Below are 17,864 nucleotides of genomic sequence, written 5' to 3'. Positions count from 1 at the left end.
TTAATGTTAAATTTAATCAAGAGAAAATACCAATAATACCAAATAATGTACTCACTTCTTATTTAGTTTTCTCCTTTGGCGCAGTGAAATTAATTCAATTTCTTTCAAAAATAAGAAAAATAGGAGGCAATGATACGACGAGGCAAAAACAAAGAAAGAAATTCAAAAAAGAGCTCATTAGATGCATTTTAGTAAAACTATTTAGATGCATCGCGCCTTTTTGAGCGGTCACATTTGTTCAAAAGTTCAACAATAACAAATACATATGCAGATACAAAAGAGAGTTTATTTTTTTACAGTTTTCAAATGCTCAGAAAACACAAAAAAATGCTATAACAATGGAAAAAATGCTTGCACATTCTGTGCATGAAATGAACACAATTTAAATATTATTATTAATATGCGCGTGTCATTCTAATTGTTTAAATAATCGGATGATTAATGTCCAACGAGATGTCGATGCGCAATATGCGCCGAATGCTGATTTTCTGTAACTCTATGGAAGCCAATGATCTCTCTCAGACCCTTCTTAGTACCGAGTAATGATGACTGTGAAATTGGAAATCTGTATCCAGATCCACTAAATAGAGAAGCATTTTGTTGGTTTTGCTTTGCGCCAAAAAAAAGTGCTGTTATCGTTATCGTTTTGTTTCCTCTTTTGCTCATAGGCTCAATTTAATGGTGCGGATTTTGAACACAAGATATGTTCCCACAGCGGTTATTTAACTTGAAATAATACACACTATGAGTAAACAACAGTTTTACACATTTTATCTTTTAAATTGCCGATGCAGAGTCTAAATTCCTAATGCTTCAAAGCATTGTATCGATCGGTTAATAACAATTAAATCTTTCTATATTGTTAGTGGTGTTTGCTCTTTTTTACGTTCCCGCTCTTTTTTTGAGAAAGGAGACATCTTTTTCCAAATTTATTCACCAAAACGGACATTACAAGATGTGGTTGAAATGTAGGTCATCTTAAAGCGACATCAAATTGGGAACAAAACTTGTGGCAACACTGCCCCTTGCCTGAGAGAACGTGGAAACATTTAGCGCGAACCACACTCTCAGTTATCTTTGGCGGGTCACTTTTACTTTTCGAGGCACATTTGCGCCGAGTTGGAGAAGAGTAGAATATGCTGTTGCTTATCAATCATTGTCAGATGGAGGAGGGCTCAACTTTTGCATTTCGCTGGGACTCAAGACTCAAGAGTTTCCCGTCTACTCACGCGACTGCCTGTTTGAGGACTGCTAACCCCTTTTCATGATATCTGCAGCTTTAATTTGGTTTAATTCGTCTTACTTTGGATTTGGGTTTGGTTTGGCTTGGTTTGGTTTTGGTTTTGGTTTCCTTTTTTGAAAGCAAATCATTAATTTTTGTACTCATACTAATACCGACTGATTTACTTTGGTTCCCGTGAAATGCAGACTCCAATTCGAAGAAATCGTGTCAAGGCTGCGAGCTGCCCTCAGATGATATACCGGACTCCACGTCCAATTCGAGAGGACACAACAACAACACGCCCAGCGCCACAAATAACAATCCGAGCGCAGGAAGTCGTAAGTGCTTAGATCGCCATAGCCTAATCATACGCATCCACAGTAATTCAATCAATCTAATCTAATGACAGTCACCCCGAACTCATCACTGGAGACCGGCATCTCGTCCAATCTGCTGGGCAGCACCACCGTATCCGCCTCGAATGTCATCAGTGCCGACTCCAGCGTCGCGTCCAGCGTCAGCCTCGACGAGGACATCGACGAGAGTCCCATCAAGGTCAAGAAGAAAGACGACTCTCACGGCCAGGTAAATTTCCAATATACTTTATGTGTACCAGTATACCACATATTCATATATTCACTCGATTGAAAACTCAAGGTCATTAAAAAGGAGGCTGTTTCCACCTCGTCCAAGGCCTCACCCTTCGGCTACACCGACGCGGGTCCCAGTCTGGCCAGTTTCCGGCGCGATTCGGATGCCTCCGTTGCCTCGAATCCGCCCGCAACCAAAGCCGGCAACAAGAAACGGTATCAGAATCCAAACGCGAATGCGAATCCAATTGGAATTGCGTCGCCGCTGAGCGAGAGCAGCAACGCTACTGGGCCAGCTGGTTATTTTCCTGGTGCTGCCTACTATCCCAATCCGAATGTGAATCCGAGTGCAAAGGCATTGCAGGCGCCGCAGCAAATGCCTCAGGATTATTATGGCAAATACGATATTGAGTTTGCCGCCTCGCCGCACCACAACCCGCACAAGCAACAGCAGCAACAGCAGCAACAAGCGCTTCACGGCGAATATCTAAGTCCCAAACCAAACACCAATGCCGCCAACAGTAATTTCCATCAAAACAGTCAACAGCAACAACACCAACATGAGCAGCAGTTCTACTACAACTACAACGACACCAATGGCGGCAGTGCGTACATGAACCACCAACAGCACCAGCAGCAGCATCATCCAGTTGGTGATTTTGAGGCGCCACCTATCAACGGACCGACGAACTTTTATGATCCCAAGTCGCAGACTGGCGGTGCTTACTACGACAACATGAATTTCCAACACCAACACCAGTCGGTTGGGTTCCAGCAACAGCACCAACAACAACACCAGCAACAGCAGACGCCTATAAGTCACCAACAGTAAGTACAAATTCAACAATTCGACGTTCAAAGCGACCTCTATGTAGTGAGTTGCACAACCATGCTCCAAACTTAACGAAAGTCGAGACACATTCACTTTTTGCTGCACACATTTTCGTTAAGCGAATAAAAACTCGTCTAATTTGAAATTTTTTGCAATTTATTTAAATTTTCCTTAGACACATGCATCACATTGGAGCTGGTGAAACGTATAGTGCGCTTGGCCTGCAAATGGAGAACTGCGATAGCTACAACAACTTTGGCGGCGGCTACTATGAACCGGGCGCTGCTCAACAACAGCAACAACAACCGCCTGTGCCGCCCACGCACACCCACCCGCACCCCCATCCGCATCCGCATCCCCATCATCCACATCCGCATCCGCATCATATGCAGGCGCAAGCACACCCCCATCTGCATGCATCGCACCACAATCCAGTTGCGACTGCAGCCGCTATCCAAGTGGTAGGCGGAGGCGCGCCCCCGCCACCCACCTCTCATGTCCACATACCAAATGCAAATGCGGCGAATTCCAATTTCGTGCTGAACGGGGGTGGTGCGCCTGTGGTGGCTGGTGGACAGATACAGGCGTTTGCCAACACTGGTGGTGGTGCGGCGGCAGCGGCTGCCATCAGCGGGCTGGAAAATTCGAACAGCTCGTCGGACTTTAATTTTCTGAGCAATCTGGCCAACGATTTTGCACCCGAATATTATCAGCTAAGTTAGTTTTGGTAGTTTATAGACTGTAAATAAAATGAAATCAAAATCGATGTAGTCGAATTTTGTCTGAGTGTGCGTGTGTGTGTGTGTGTGTGTAAGCACTTTGTCGTAGCACATATCTGTAAATATGTTTGTATGTCTTATTAAATATATACTATATATATATATTTATATAGTAGGTAGAGTGATAAATGAAATATGCATTAATCTATAATTATTTGTCACTTCGAGACAGACTAGAGATCTAGATTAGGGCTTCTCTTGGAAAATTGCAACTTTGGCTCAAAGCCAATAAACACACACACACAAGATGCAAGTAAATTCTCTCCGTTCGAAAATTATCTATAAAATGTTCAAATTGTATATAGCTAGTAAAATTAAACATTAAACATATTTCAGCGTAAATTTCCACCAGTCCTTATCAAAAGTAATTCAACATAAGTCTACTAAATATATATAAATCGAAACTTACTAAATGGCAAATACAGAAATCAAAAATATAATTGTGTTTCTTGTAAATATTCGAAAGTAGCTCAAATCAATATGTGAAATTTGTCTGTTTGCGATTCAAATACAATTTCCATTATGTAATATTATGATTAAAAATGATATTCTCATGAAATGAAATAAATAACACAAAAATGAAATGATAATGAAAAATCAATCAAATTCAATGTTTGTAATGTTTGTATGTTGTAAATGTAAATTCCAAATACAATTAAATTTAAAAACATTTAGCCACTAAATAACGAATGAATGAAATAAATGAATAAATATTAACCAATTGTCGTTGTAAGCTGCAAATTACATTAATTAACGATAAAACCGATGAGCAATTGAAATCTTAAAAAACAAAACAAAACAATACAATTTCATATCACAATAGTTTTTGCTCATTGCTTGCTTTACTGCCTCTTCCTCTCTCAGTTAATACCCAACTTGGAGAGAAACAGAAATGTTTTCTGGCGAAAACCAACTGACAATTAATGATGGATGAGTTTCGGGTGTTGAAGGCTACTAAACCAAATTTACCGTTGTGAAGAATGTGTGTGTGGGATTATCTTGAGCAAATGGAAACAATTTTAAAGTTGCGAAAATGTATGTGCATGTAATATGAAAAGAGTTTGCAAAAATCGGCTGCGGCATTGGGTTTCAGCTGAAAGTGATATTCCATCAAAATTTTCAAATATGCGCATTTCAGTAAATATTTACATATGTTGCAAGTTACATACTCAAAGACTTCAACGCTATTATTCAAAGTCTTTAAATTATTGTGATTTTATTTAATCTATTTTCAACTCTATAGTCGAAAGAGCTCGACTAAGAGGCTGTCCAAAATTCGAAAAATACTGATGGTAGTCTATTCACAATGAATATATGTTTCTTATTCGATCTGTGTTTCGTTTTCGATCTTAAGAAATGTTTACAGTTGATCAATAATGCCTTTGTTTAATATATATCTTTACAATTGTGTCTCTTATTGCAATCGGAAATCAATTTGTATTATCGATAATTATCGATAATATTAAATAAATTTAATCTGTGTGTGATATACGTGAACATCTATTTAAAATTCAATATACTCTAAAATCGGATAGACGAAAATAGGTAAAACGAACCGAATTGAAGCTGATTAAGAATATATATACATTATTGGATCGAACGTGCTTATTCTGCTAGTTACACCTTTTATCAAAATTCATTGTACCCTTCTTACATTTTTAATGGATTCGGGGCATAAAAAGTATCACTAAAACTATTCAAGTGTTAATTTCGATACTCATTTTAAAGGTGTAAGAATCAATATATTTATAAAACTACCGACCAACAACATTAAAATTGATGTTCTATGCATATTTCAAGAGAATTATTATTCCAATGATGCAATGCCTTAGAAAAGTTAACAATTGTATGCCAAGCAATATCATATTCAATAGTTGATTGAAATTTTGAAGTGCGGACATTTATGCTTCATTTGGTCATTGGTCGCAGTTTGTGTCCCTAAGGACTGCAACTGCGCCCATTCGTCAACCAGCAGCATTTTTTTTTTTTTTTTTGGGTTTTGCTGTCAACATTTCAGATACTAGGATGCCACATGCTCTTCCTGTCCCAAACCCTAAACCGAACCCAATCCCAATCCCAGTCCCAGTCCCCTGTCGTCGGCTACGCACAATTCTGACAGAAGCGGTGAAAATTTAAGATTGATCACCCAGCCGAGTGTTTGTCAAAATTGCCTGCTGCTGGGTATCCGTATCCCACATCCTCGTCGAGTTCCGTGTCCATGTCGAGTACTGGCTAAAACCTAAACAATGTCACAACTGTCTGCTGTTTGCATGTGCCAGGGTCTGTATTATCAGTATCCCCAATGGATATCTATACATTTATATAAATTTTTTCTTATTTAAACTGGTCAAAAGTGTGTCCTGCTCCGTTTAATTAAATTAAGGCCCACTCGACTTTGGTTAATGCCAAATATCAAAAATGTATTTTGCGAAATGAGACCGCAAAACATAGGCTAGATAAAAATAACTGCTCTCCTATTTGGCTAAGGCCAATGCTGTATATACATTAATTAGACTTGTGAATTTAAAAGAAAAAAACAAACACAAAAAGATTCGAGATATTTTATTGAATTGATTTAGGGGGGGTGTGGCAAACAAAACGTCAACACGTTGGCTTTGGCTCTTGTAGCTAAGCTGAATATTTGTTACTGGTATTTGGAGCTGGTAAATTACAATAAATAGCCGTTAACACTGTGTAAGACATTTTAAGGGCTACCGTACCGTGTTGGCCACGTTACCAACGCCGGCTGATGACGAAGACGATGACGTTGACAAATATGTAATGAAAATTTGAAAACGCTTAGTCAAAAATAGCTAAGGTTTAGCCTTATGCATATGTGAAATTTCAACAATTACAATTACAAAAATCAGGCAGCTCGAGCTGTTGGCAACAAACCTTAACGGCCCTGTGCAGGCCAACTTGCAACTGGCCAACAGCACAACAAGTGAAATAATAACAATTAAAGTAATACAAACCAGTTTGCATTTAACTTACTTTTTGGCAGCACCACACACACACACACAGTGCTTAACACATGTGGTTTATTTCTTTTGATCCATAAGTTCCAGTCATAGGCTTTTGTGGGGGCCCCTCTGACCTTGATATACATAAATTATTGTACACATTCAGCTACTTGCCTTATATTTATGTATGCTGCATGTTTATGTGTGTGTGTATGTGTGTGTGTGTGTGTGTGTGTGTCTGTTTGTACTCTTAAGGCAATCATAACGATATATATTTAAACATTTTCATGCATATTTTTGTAATCGCATTTTGCGCACTGCGATCTCAATTTAACTAAACTATTTCGCTTGGCTACACTGCAAAAAATAAAACGGTACAATATTTTACTTATACAAAATTATTTTGAGAAATATAAATAATGGTCTCAGTTCTTTTACTCACAATCACACTTAAAAAAAAAAAAAGTATTTTTGATAAGCAAATTCTGAATATTTAATTATTGAAAAAGAAGGCAAATTAGAATACTCAGGTCGAAATAGGTCGAAAGGTGGTTAACGAAATCTGTATTTCTTCTCCGATATATATATATTTGGATCCCAGATACTGTCTTTTGCCTATTTTATATGTTTTATTTTTTATAAGTATTTTCTATTTTTTATAAATTCAGGATAAGCAATTATATCTCTGGTATATTTTGCTAGAACCTGCAACTAAAGCAACTTTATCTCACAAGGATCAAATTACGTCAATAGGTAAATCAATAAAACCGAGTAGTTATCAAAATTTAGCCAAGTATCGAAACCAGGCTGAAAATGTAATCGGCGTACAATTTAGTAAGCAGCACAAGGCAAACAATAATATTGGGTTGAGATGACTGTTCACAACCATTGGGTGCGATTCGGCTGCAAGCCAAGCAAGCGTAAATTGTAAGTAAATACACATGAGCAAATTGGTAGCCTATTGTAGTATTTTGCTTTTTGTTTATTGGTTACACCTAAACTTAATCACAAATGTAAATTTTGTTCAAGGGCCGAGAGAGAGAGTGTGTTTGGGGGGGTTCGTCCAACTGGTCCGTGCGATTCAATGCCTTGTGATGAGTGCCAAAATGCGAAATGGCCTGGCTGGCTAACAATCGAGTGCCAATTCCCGCCAGCTTATTGTTGTCATCATTCGGTGTTGTTTTGCCAGGTGCTGGATGATGTTTAGATGTGCAGTGCCAAAGATGCCGAAAGAGTTGTTGGTGTTTTGCTGCCGAGTATTGGAGGCGGGACGGGGAGCGGACCGGACCGAAGCTCAAATCTCGATTTCCATTGGAGTTGCGAGTGCACCGCGCAGCTGAAGCAGACACTTAGCGATCTGATAGAGTGTGATCGTCCTACGGAATTAACAGACATACAGACATGTTACAACCGGTTGATATATTCAAATGTGTTGTTATTATTGTTGTTAATTACAATTTACATAACTGCATTCTGAATTGGGCTGCGCTAACGAAAACCCAAATGGTGGCTTCTCTGAACTTGGCACTTGGATTGCTAGCCGAGTGGGCCCAACCTCTTGGACTCAGCACAAAACACTGAATGAGCCGGCCAGGAGCAGCTCACTGCTATTTATATGAACTGCGATCGGCGAAAGCCTGTTTTTGACTGCTTCGTTCTGCCTGCCAAAGCATCGCGGCGATCCTTTAACTCACTTGATCGGGTTTTAAAATTTTTTTGTTCAGATTTTCATTTTAGTTTTTATATTCTTTTTATTTTTGCTTTTTTTTGTTTTTTTGTTTTTGCTTTTGTTGTTTGGTCTGCTCGCATTGTCAGTTTGCATTGTTGTTGTGCTTTTGGTCAAGGCAGATGATAATAATGATGATGATGAAGTTGAGAAGGGTTCGCTAGCCCAGTCGATATATCGAAGTGTGTGCACCTCAAAACGTGCAATCTTCCACTTGATTAGTCCGATTTAAGCTCATATCCCTTGCGAACAGGGGTCAGACTAACAACGATCCATGTAGCAGTTGGCTAGCTCCGCTTACAACGCTCGACCTTGGGTTACCCCAACAGAATAGTTCTTTTTTGACATACAAACAAACAACAGGTGCAACAGATCTACCACAGATACATACATACATAAATATGTATCAGTAGCAGTCCATCTAGAATGCTTGCAATTGATTTCAATTGTGGGAAACGAGCGTTTTATTTTGTTGTTTACTTCCAATTCGCTATAATTGTGGTTATTTACGCCATCCAACCAAAAATAAAAAAAAAACAAGAGGCCCCTTTACGGGTATTTATCATTTGAAATTGAAGTCATGACCCCAGCATCATATAGCAGAATCCTGCCCGCCCTTCAGTATGCAATCTGCAAATAGTATGCATGCCTCGCACCCTGCTCGCCTGGCAGGAACTTTGAGTTCGTCTGCAGACAGCCTGACCAACCAGGCTCGAACTTAAGGCAGGACAACGTCGCAACTTCCCAAGTTCGTTGCACTCTGGATGCGAGTGAAAGCAAAGCTGCTGCAAAACATCCTTAAAGCATTCTGAAATTCACAAAACAAAAGTCCTGCGGACGCCAGACACAACGACTTTGAAGTCCTTTTATGCTTAATGTCTGTGAACTTTTTTCCGTTGTTTCGCCTGGCAGACAAACAAGTTATGAACTCCTTGCCCAACAGAAAAAAGAAGAAGGCACACAAGCAGGATAATAGTGTTCAGCATGTGAACGACCTTACCAATTATCAACAACTGCAATTGGAATTGCCGGTCCAGGTAAATGCAATTCATATAAATATTATTGCTTATTTGAAATTGTGCTGTGAGTGCTCAATTCGCACCCAAGGGTTGCGAATATTTCAATTATTACTTTGAGTAAAATATCAACTGGTACTCGAATAAATTATTTGTAGAAGTAAAACGATTAATACAGGAAATCATCTATAAAAGAGTTTTTATCGAAAATATATATGATATATATTCGCATTAGAAAAAATAGGCAATAAATAAGTTTGCTAAACTACTAGTAATATCTACTCATAATTCCATTATAATCTCAATAAAGATTTTTTAATATAAACTAAGTTGATTTATTGTTTATCTTTTCCCAGTTAAACCTCACAACACAGGACTTTCGCCATAGGCTATAAGGTGATTTAAAGTCTGTCTTAACAGAAGTCTATTTTAGCCAAATAAAACCTCGACAATACTTTCTATTGAAAAAGTGAACTGTTACTTCTTCAAATCTCAATTGCGGCTAAGGTCTTGTTTATTACAAAAATACGCCCATTAAATTATATTTCATGATATTTTACATACATGTATGCATTATTTATTCGTAGATGTCAATAAATAAATGTACAGCAATATGAACAACGATTAAATAAACGAGTGTAAACAAGAAGTATCAACAATTTAGTGATGGTAGGAGACGGACGGAGCGGAGTAAGTGGCGTAGTGAGCAGCTGGAGCAGCATAGTGGGCAGCTGGGGCGGCATAGGTGGAGTAAGCCGGGGCGACAGTCTTCACCACTGCGGGGGCAGCATAGTGAGCAACTGGAGCTGGAGCTGCGTAGTGGGCAACTGGAGCAACGGTCTTGACAACAGCGGGGGCAGCATAGTGGACAGCTGGGGCAGCATAGTGGACAGATGGGGCAGCATAGTGGGCAACTGGAGCCACAGTCTTGACAACAGCTGGGGCGGCATAGTGGGCAACGGGAGCGGCGGCAATGGTCTTCACAACGCTAAGGGGTTCACGGTTAACCACAGCGTTGAAACCGTTGATGGAATCGGCGGTGTACTGGACGGTGCGCTTGTAGCCATCGGCATCGATCAGCGAGTACTCGCCACGGACCACATCACCATCGCGCTCCTCCACCTGGCTCTTGGAGTCACCGGTCAGCTTGTCATCGACTCCGTAGGAGAAACGGTACTGGGGATGGGGATCATAGGTCTCGTCGGACTTGACCACCACCTTGTGGGCCACAGCTACGGGAGCACCATAGGTGGCAACTGGAGCAGCTGCGTGATAGGCCTCGGGCACATAACCAGCGCTGGCGACGGCGACGAAAGCGAGTGCGAAAACAAACTGGAAAGCGACAAGATAATCCATTAATACGCACGTGTATCCATTGTGCAGATCGAATTGAATGTAGCACTCACCTTAAAGGCCATTTTGCTGTTGTTATTTTGGAGTTCTTTACAGAAGTGAACTTGATCTGTGAATGATACATTTCTGGGCGTAAGCCTGAACTTATATAGCAAATCGGCGACGCGACTGCGCTGCTGCTGAGTGAGCGATTTATTTTCATGGTGACAGCAAAAATTTAATGATTTGGCCGTTGATTGTTGGCTGGCGATTACTGGTACTTCCTGTTCGAAGGTAAGTACTGTGGGTGTGCAAATAATCACGTTATGATCTCCGAGAACGAACCATAACCAAAAAGAGAAAGATTGCCGGCGAATGATTCAACATACGCACAAACCTGATATCCAAGTTTAGCAAAGTTTAACGGATATAACGGTTATTTTTTGTTAGAGCATTTCTGTAATTAAAATCCTATAAGAATCTTATAACTCTAAAATACATGATGAATAAATACAGCTAAGAATTAATCTTGTATAGGATTAGCTTGGAACTTTAATGGTTTATTAATGTAAAAAGGCTAATAAGTGCCATACTTATTGGAATATTTATTCCAATTGCCTCAAATAAATATCACTTTAATAGAAGAAGAGCCAATATAATTTAACAATTAATCAAAATCGAAATTGTGCATCAAAATATACCAAATAAAATTCTAAATTGTTGTAGGTATTTAAATAAATCATTTTAAAATTCCTGACAAAAATCAAGGAGCTACGGCACCTAGGAATAGGTAAGCTTGACTTATATTTTAAATATAAATTATTTACTTATCAACAAATAATAACTTAAATTGTCCAGTGTAAGTAAACAACTTGTCAACGTGTCATACTCAGTGAGCTTGAAGAATATTAACACGTGTTTCAAGGATACGTCTTTGAGTACATATGCATCCTTACTATATCTGCACGCCCACAGTTTTCAGCTATAAGCATTTTAATCTTCTTCGTAAGCAGCTGTAATTGGCTTAAGATGGGCAATTTGCTTGGACGTGAGCTTCGCTCGAATCACTTTTGAGATCGTAAAGGAAATCCCAAATCCTTTCTAAATAATTTACCCTTTACGGCTTCACCTGCTGCTGGCTGTGCAGCTTGACAATCTCTTCGATTACCACTGGTTACCGTGGTGACTGCGCTAATTTCGAACATGATATGCAGAAGGCCACAGGTAAGCACCTTACGATTACCGCTATGCAGACTCAACCAATTCGGCTATCAGTGAAAACAGTGTCGACTGGGGCCTATAAATACATTGGCCAGCCCAGAAGCAGTATCATTCAACATTCGCTCTTGCTTCTGTAAAGAACTCCACCGAATCCAACAAAAAAATCAGCAAAATGGCCTTCAAGGTGAGTGCTCAATTTAAGTAGATCTGCACGGTGGATATATGTGCATGTGCGAATTAATGGATTATCTTGTCGCTTTCCAGTTTGTTTTCGCACTCGCTTTCGTCGCCGTCGCCAGCGCTGGTTATGTGCCCGAGGCCTATCACGCAGCTGCTCCAGTTGCCACCTATGGTGCCCCCGTAGCTGTGGCCCACAAGGTGGTGGTCAAGTCCGACGAGACCTATGATCCCCATCCCCAGTACCGTTTCTCCTACGGAGTCGATGACAAGCTGACCGGTGACTCCAAGGGTCAGGTGGAGGAGCGCGATGGTGATGTGGTCCGTGGCGAGTACTCGCTGATCGATGCCGATGGTTACAAGCGCACCGTCCAGTACACCGCCGATCCCATCAACGGTTTCAACGCTGTGGTTAACCGTGAACCCCTAAGCGTTGTGAAGACCATTGCCGCCGCTCCCGTTGCCCACTATGCCGCCCCAGCTGTTGTCAAGACTGTGGCTCCAGTTGCCCACTATGCTGCCCCAGCTGTCCACTATGCTGCCCCTGCAGTTCACTATGCTGCCCCCGCTGTTGTCAAGACCGTTGCTCCAGTTGCCCACTACGCAGCTCCAGCTCCAGTTGCTCACTATGCTGCCCCTGCAGTGGTGAAGACTGTCGCCCCGGCTTACTCTACCTATGCCGCCCCAGCTGCCCACTATGCTGCTCCAGCTGCTCACTACGCCACTTACTCCGCTCCGTCTGTTGCATACCATCACTAATTTGTTATACACTTTTATAGAATTCTTGCGCATATTGCTGTACCTTTATTTATTGACATCTAAAATAAAATAACGCATATTTGAAATTTTGCAAAAACAAATTATACATTTTGTTATTCTACTTTTAATGCTTCAAGTACTACCAGGATCTTCCATGCAATCAGTCTGGAAATATCATTAACCGATTACGCCCACACAATAAACCAAATTTGCTTTCAGCCAAAACTGTTGCCAATTAAATGTGGTGCGACATTGAAATTCCAAAGTCAAGTAGAGTTTTCAATTACGGCACCATTTGTTACACTTCCTAACAATCACCATGAAAATTAACTAATCCTATCAACAAACAATGTATCAATACAATTTATAACAAGCAGTGACTGTGGTTATCTCCGTGTTTTTATGTAGCTTCACGGGGAATTCATCTGAAAGATACATACGTGTAGATAAATATCAGACCATTGAATAATTGCGATTCCGGTTGGTATTTTAGGTTTATTTATATTTAGCAAAATGTTGCCGGCATCGGCATTTCCCATTCCTTTCCAAACGATGACTCGGTCTATTTTAATGGAACTGGTTTAGCGCTGGCCACAAGTACGTCAGTCGAAAGAGATCAAAAGTTCTATTACCGTTGTGTTGGGTTGGGTAACGAGATTGAACCTTATTCAAACGCAAGTAAGTTTTTTAATTATTCCATTATCTAGACAGCCAACAAAAAACAAAACAATTAAATAAATTGAAATTGAAATTGAAAGTCTCTCAGGTCATTGAATTCTGACTTAGGGTATCAAAAGTACATGGCCGAAATCGTATTAGTTATATACGAAGAAGGAAAAATTATCTTTCAAATGTAAATATTTCATTTTATAATTAAGTTATCTTTAAATCATTTTATAATTAACTTTTCTTTGGAAACAATCCATTTTGTTTCTAATTCTTCTGTCCAAATTCAAATTGTCAGTCATACCAGGCTTTATTAATCATTGGAATTTTTCTAAAACTATTTTTACTTTCTAGCCTAGAAATGACCTCAAATGAAATTCTTTAAAATTGAATTCCGACCAGCGCAACATTACATCATTTTGCAAAGAGTTAAGTCACTCGCTATATGTACGTGTGTGTGTGTGTGTGTGTAAGTTTATGGGTGCATGATTGAGCACTTATGCCATAAGTCGATAGTGAACGAAACACCGAGTGGAGAAAAAGCTTCAACCTGAAAGCTCAGACATTACATGTCTGACAACAAGTTGAGCGTCTTTGGCATGGGTCTGGCACTTGTAGTTTTGCTGAGTAGCCAGTTTTGTTTTTTCCTTTGATATTATTTATAGTTTTTTTTAGGTCATTGCAGTTCGAAAGCTGGACAGCTGGTGGGGGGGTGTGTGAGTGTGTGTCAAGTGCAATGCTGGCATCGATCAAGTTGTCTTTATTAGGTTACTTACATGTTTCGAGCCCGCAAGCCCCAAACCAACCCAAACCCAAAACCCGACCCCGACACCTCCAGCTATCGAAACCAAGTTGCTCGCCTGAGTCTTTTGTTAGCTGCGTATATTTTTTGTTTTCTTTCCTCTTTTTTGTTTGCCTATTTGTTGGCTATTTCGTACGGTGTCCGTCTTCCATTCATAACAATGGCAATGGTACGAGCGCCAGTTGGCCACATGGGTGTGACTCGTGGGTGCAAATCTCTAATCGATCGAGCGCCGACCCGTTCGGTAACTGAGAAAAAAAATCAAATACAAAGAGCGGCATGCAAATGAATTAAAATTCAAATTATTTATGTAAAACTTACGAAAAAGTGAAAGAAAAGCCAAAAAACAATGGAAAAAAACGCTGGCCAAGGTGCTCAACGAAATTTCGTCTATAAATACAAATGCAATTGAGCTCAATTATTATTCATAGCACGGACTTCCACAGAAGGAGTACACAGCGTCCACAGCTTAGTTCCAGTCTCACAAATCCCTCATAATCTGCAAAATGGCTTTCAAGGTAAACACTGAATAATCCCTATTATTAAACGTTCGCTTACTAAGTCCTGCTTGCTGCAGTTCGTCGCACTCGTCTCCCTCATTGCTGCCGTCTCGGCTGGCCTTATTCCTGTGGAACACCATGAGCAGCCCCAGCTTTATCAAGCTGCAGTGCCCCAGCAGCAGGCACATGTGATCTACCAGAAGCCTCACGACATCCACGGACACGCCCACGCCCATGAGGTGTATCCTGATGATCCCCATCCCAAGTACAATTTTGCCTATGATGTGCAGGATGCCATCTCTGGTGACTCCAAGAGCCAGGTGGAGTCCCGTGACGGCGATGTGGTCCAAGGCGAGTACTCCCTGGACGATGCTGATGGTTTCCGTCGCACCGTGAAGTACACAGCTGACTCAGTCAACGGTTTCAATGCCGTCGTACATCGCGAGCCCCTCACCCACACACACCACAAGCTGGTTGCTGCTGCTCCAGTCGCACCTGTGCAGTACCACCATGCGGCACCGACATCTGTGCTGAAGACACCCGTCTCCTATTCTGCTCCTGCCTATGTTGCGCCCTATGCGGCCCCGGCACACACCTACAACGTTCACCAGCACGAGCCCCAGCACCAGCAGCACCACGAGCAACACTATACCACATATGAGGCACAAGCTCCAGCCACACATGATGCCCACAATTACTACCATCATTAGAGCTCCGACCTGCGCCGACGAAAGTATTAATGCATTCTCCATTCCACGTTTTCATTGCTAAACATATTTAGATCTTTAAGCTCTGTTGCATAATTCTATTGTAAATATTTTAATAAATGTATTAATGCATCACGAATATTTATCCAAGATTACTCATACACTACGGGTTTCATATTTGCATGCCGAACTTAGACTGGCTTTTATGAAAGAACTAGGTGACTACTGCTGAATTAATGGATACTGTGGAAAGTGTTGGATTGGCTGGATCCACTTCTGACCAATTCTAAATGATTTTAATATGACCCACAAATGCAAATAAAAATATATTCATTTAAATTATATTGTCCTGATTGGCATATAGTCTGATGACCTTTACCCAACTTTCTGAGTTTTTATTTGCATCAATGTATTTCAGAATATTAATTGAGATCCTAAATTAAATTAGGGTGGTACTTGAAATATCTACTTTGAATGAAATCTTAGACAAATTCAGCAAACAACTTTGGTAAAAATATATATTTAACATTAACATTTTAATTTTAGTCAGCAAAAGGATCATCAGTTATGAAATCTTAAAGCAAATGTGTAGAGCTAAAGAACTATGTACAAATTAAAGGCCACAAGGACCATATTTAATTTATATCAAATAACTATATAAATGAAATGAACTATTATTTAGTAGGTTATATAAAAATTATTTAGTAGGTCGATATATGTGATTATTGTATTGAAACTATTTTAAAACGTTTTTTTCTTTAGAAAATCCGCTTTTCGGCTATGACAAAACATCCTAATCCAAATTCAACTGTTCGCACATAAATGCATTCCCTGGTCCCTGGAAAAATCGAATTAGTTTTTAACATTAGCCAATTATAAACAACGTTTTATAATTTTTATGTCAGTAAATATTTAAAGGTCTCAAACTTAATTAAATTGGGATTGAAATAGTTGGGTATTTCCCTGATGGGCATTAAAAGTCAACAATCAGAGCATACACTAATCTATGCGGTATGTAATTTAGATAAATATATAAAAAACGATATATTTTAGTTTGTTTTTTTTTTTCGCATTTGATCTAACCGGTTTGGCATGCAAAAAGTATCCGGTAGCAACAATGGCACTTTTTTGCAATTGTAATGTCGCGCACACTAATTGAATGTCAAATAGCCGCTGGCAGATTTTGAGTACTGCGTACTCGTGTGCGATGGTGAGGTAGATCTGAGTCCGGAACCTCGACGGTACACGCGTCCATGAGCATGAGCAATAGTATGTCCAATTGCCAGACAAGACCCAATTTGCTCCACATTCCTCACACAAATGCTTCAAGTAATGCGTTCGCCCTGCACTCGGCCTTTCGCTACCCTTTGCCTACAGTGTGGCTTGTGGTGTGTGTAATTTGCTTAATAATAATGAGCAGCCGCAACAAACGCACAACCTCGGGGCAAATGCACTTGCTGCCCAAGCGCTGTTTGCTCTATATAAACCACAGTCTGCTCAATTTCTAATCATACTGCAAACTTAGCTTCATCCGACAACATAAGCTTTCAGTCCTCAAGTCGCACACCAAGCTCTTCAAAATGGCATTCAAGGTATGGTATTTAGAGCACCTTACGAATAGAAACAGGCCATATTACTATATGTCTCCCATTCTGTCCCTTTTTAGTTTATCGCATTCTTCGCCCTCATCGCTGCCGCTAGTGCCGGTCTCCTGCCCGCCGCTCCGGTCTACCATGCCGGACCCGCTGTGGCCCACTACGCAGCACCCGCTCCGGTCTACCATGCCGCACCCGCTGTGGCCCACTACGCCGCACCGGCTGCCGTCGCCCAGCATGTGATCACCAAGGCTGCCGAGGAATACGATCCTCATCCCCAGTACAAGTTCGCCTACGATGTGCAGGATTCCCTCTCTGGTGACTCCAAGAGCCAGGTGGAAGAGCGCGATGGTGATGTGGTCCGTGGCGAGTACTCGCTGATCGATGCCGATGGTTACAAGCGCACCGTCCAGTACACCGCCGATCCCATCAACGGTTTCAACGCTGTGGTCAACCGTGAACCTCTCGTCAAGGCCGTTGCCGCCGCTCCCGTTGCCCATTATGCCGCCCCAGCTGTGGCTCACTATGCTGCCCCCGCTGTGGTAAAGACTGTGGCTCCAGTTGCCCACTATGCCGCACCTGCTCCACACTATGCCACATATGCAGCACCAGCTGTTGTGAAGACCGTTGCTCCGGCTTACACCACCTATGCCGCCCATCACTAAAAAATGCCATTTTGTTATATGTGTTGACTGAAACTGATTGCAATTCACCTTGCCAATTTTAAATAAATTTTAATTCGTTTACCTTTACATAATATTTGAGATTAATGGTGCAAAGCGACTTGTTAAGTCATCAACTTCAACTGTATATTTTGCTTACGTCGATCTTCACGGTTCGTAGGATGTATATGCCAAGATCTCACAGTCTTTATCATATTTCGTGATATGGCTTAGGTCTCAGAATATATCAATTGCATTGGCCAGTTTCGTGCAAAAATCTGGATTGATGGACATAATAGATCTGAGTAGGTCGCA

The 17,864-nt window shown here is 40.7% G+C and overlaps 4 protein-coding genes across 5 annotated transcripts in view; 3 read left to right on the top strand and 1 right to left on the bottom strand.

Moving 5' to 3' along the window:
• LOC6563162 (homeotic protein proboscipedia) overlaps positions 1-3,489 on the top strand; it is a 36,045-nt gene extending 32,556 nt beyond the window's left edge. For both annotated transcript variants that reach the window (XM_032737107.2, XM_001990627.3), the window contains exons 6-9: positions 1,429-1,560; positions 1,632-1,807; positions 1,880-2,640; positions 2,820-3,489. In XM_032737107.2, coding sequence (XP_032592998.1) covers positions 1,429-1,560; positions 1,632-1,807; positions 1,880-2,640; positions 2,820-3,366 — 1,616 coding nt within the window. In that variant the 3' untranslated portion in view covers positions 3,367-3,489. The remainder of the gene's footprint in view (positions 1-1,428; positions 1,561-1,631; positions 1,808-1,879; positions 2,641-2,819) is intronic.
• Positions 3,490-9,697: 6,208 nt separating this feature from the next.
• On the bottom strand, positions 9,698-10,578 carry LOC6563163 (cuticle protein 7). The gene is made up of 2 exons (XM_001990628.3): positions 10,535-10,578; positions 9,698-10,460 (listed from the first exon to the last, which is right to left on the bottom strand). Exons 1-2 carry the CDS (start codon positions 10,544-10,546, stop codon positions 9,789-9,791), a joined length of 684 nt encoding a protein of 227 aa, XP_001990664.1. The 5' UTR covers positions 10,547-10,578; the 3' UTR covers positions 9,698-9,788.
• A 1,268-nt stretch (positions 10,579-11,846) lies between these two features.
• Positions 11,847-17,639, top strand: LOC6563164. The gene is made up of 6 exons (XM_043215129.1): positions 11,847-11,865; positions 11,946-12,605; positions 14,648-15,187; positions 16,463-16,533; positions 16,818-16,884; positions 16,959-17,639. The coding sequence occupies exons 1-6, from the start codon at positions 11,854-11,856 to the stop codon at positions 17,550-17,552; spliced, it is 1,944 nt and encodes a 647-aa protein (XP_043071064.1). The 5' UTR covers positions 11,847-11,853; the 3' UTR covers positions 17,553-17,639.
• Positions 14,547-15,334, top strand: LOC6563165 (larval cuticle protein A1A). The gene is made up of 2 exons (XM_001990630.3): positions 14,547-14,603; positions 14,663-15,334. The coding sequence occupies exons 1-2, from the start codon at positions 14,592-14,594 to the stop codon at positions 15,293-15,295; spliced, it is 645 nt and encodes a 214-aa protein (XP_001990666.1). The 5' UTR covers positions 14,547-14,591; the 3' UTR covers positions 15,296-15,334.
• Positions 17,640-17,864: the final 225 nt, after the last annotated feature.

The sequence above is a fragment of the Drosophila grimshawi genome, unplaced genomic scaffold, assembly GCF_018153295.1.
Source record: "Drosophila grimshawi isolate 15287-2541.00 unplaced genomic scaffold, ASM1815329v1 contig_311, whole genome shotgun sequence".
Classification (NCBI taxonomy): Eukaryota; Metazoa; Arthropoda; class Insecta; order Diptera; family Drosophilidae; genus Drosophila; species Drosophila grimshawi.
Note: the sequence above shows the minus strand (reverse complement) of the source record. Positions and strands in the feature narration are given on the sequence as shown.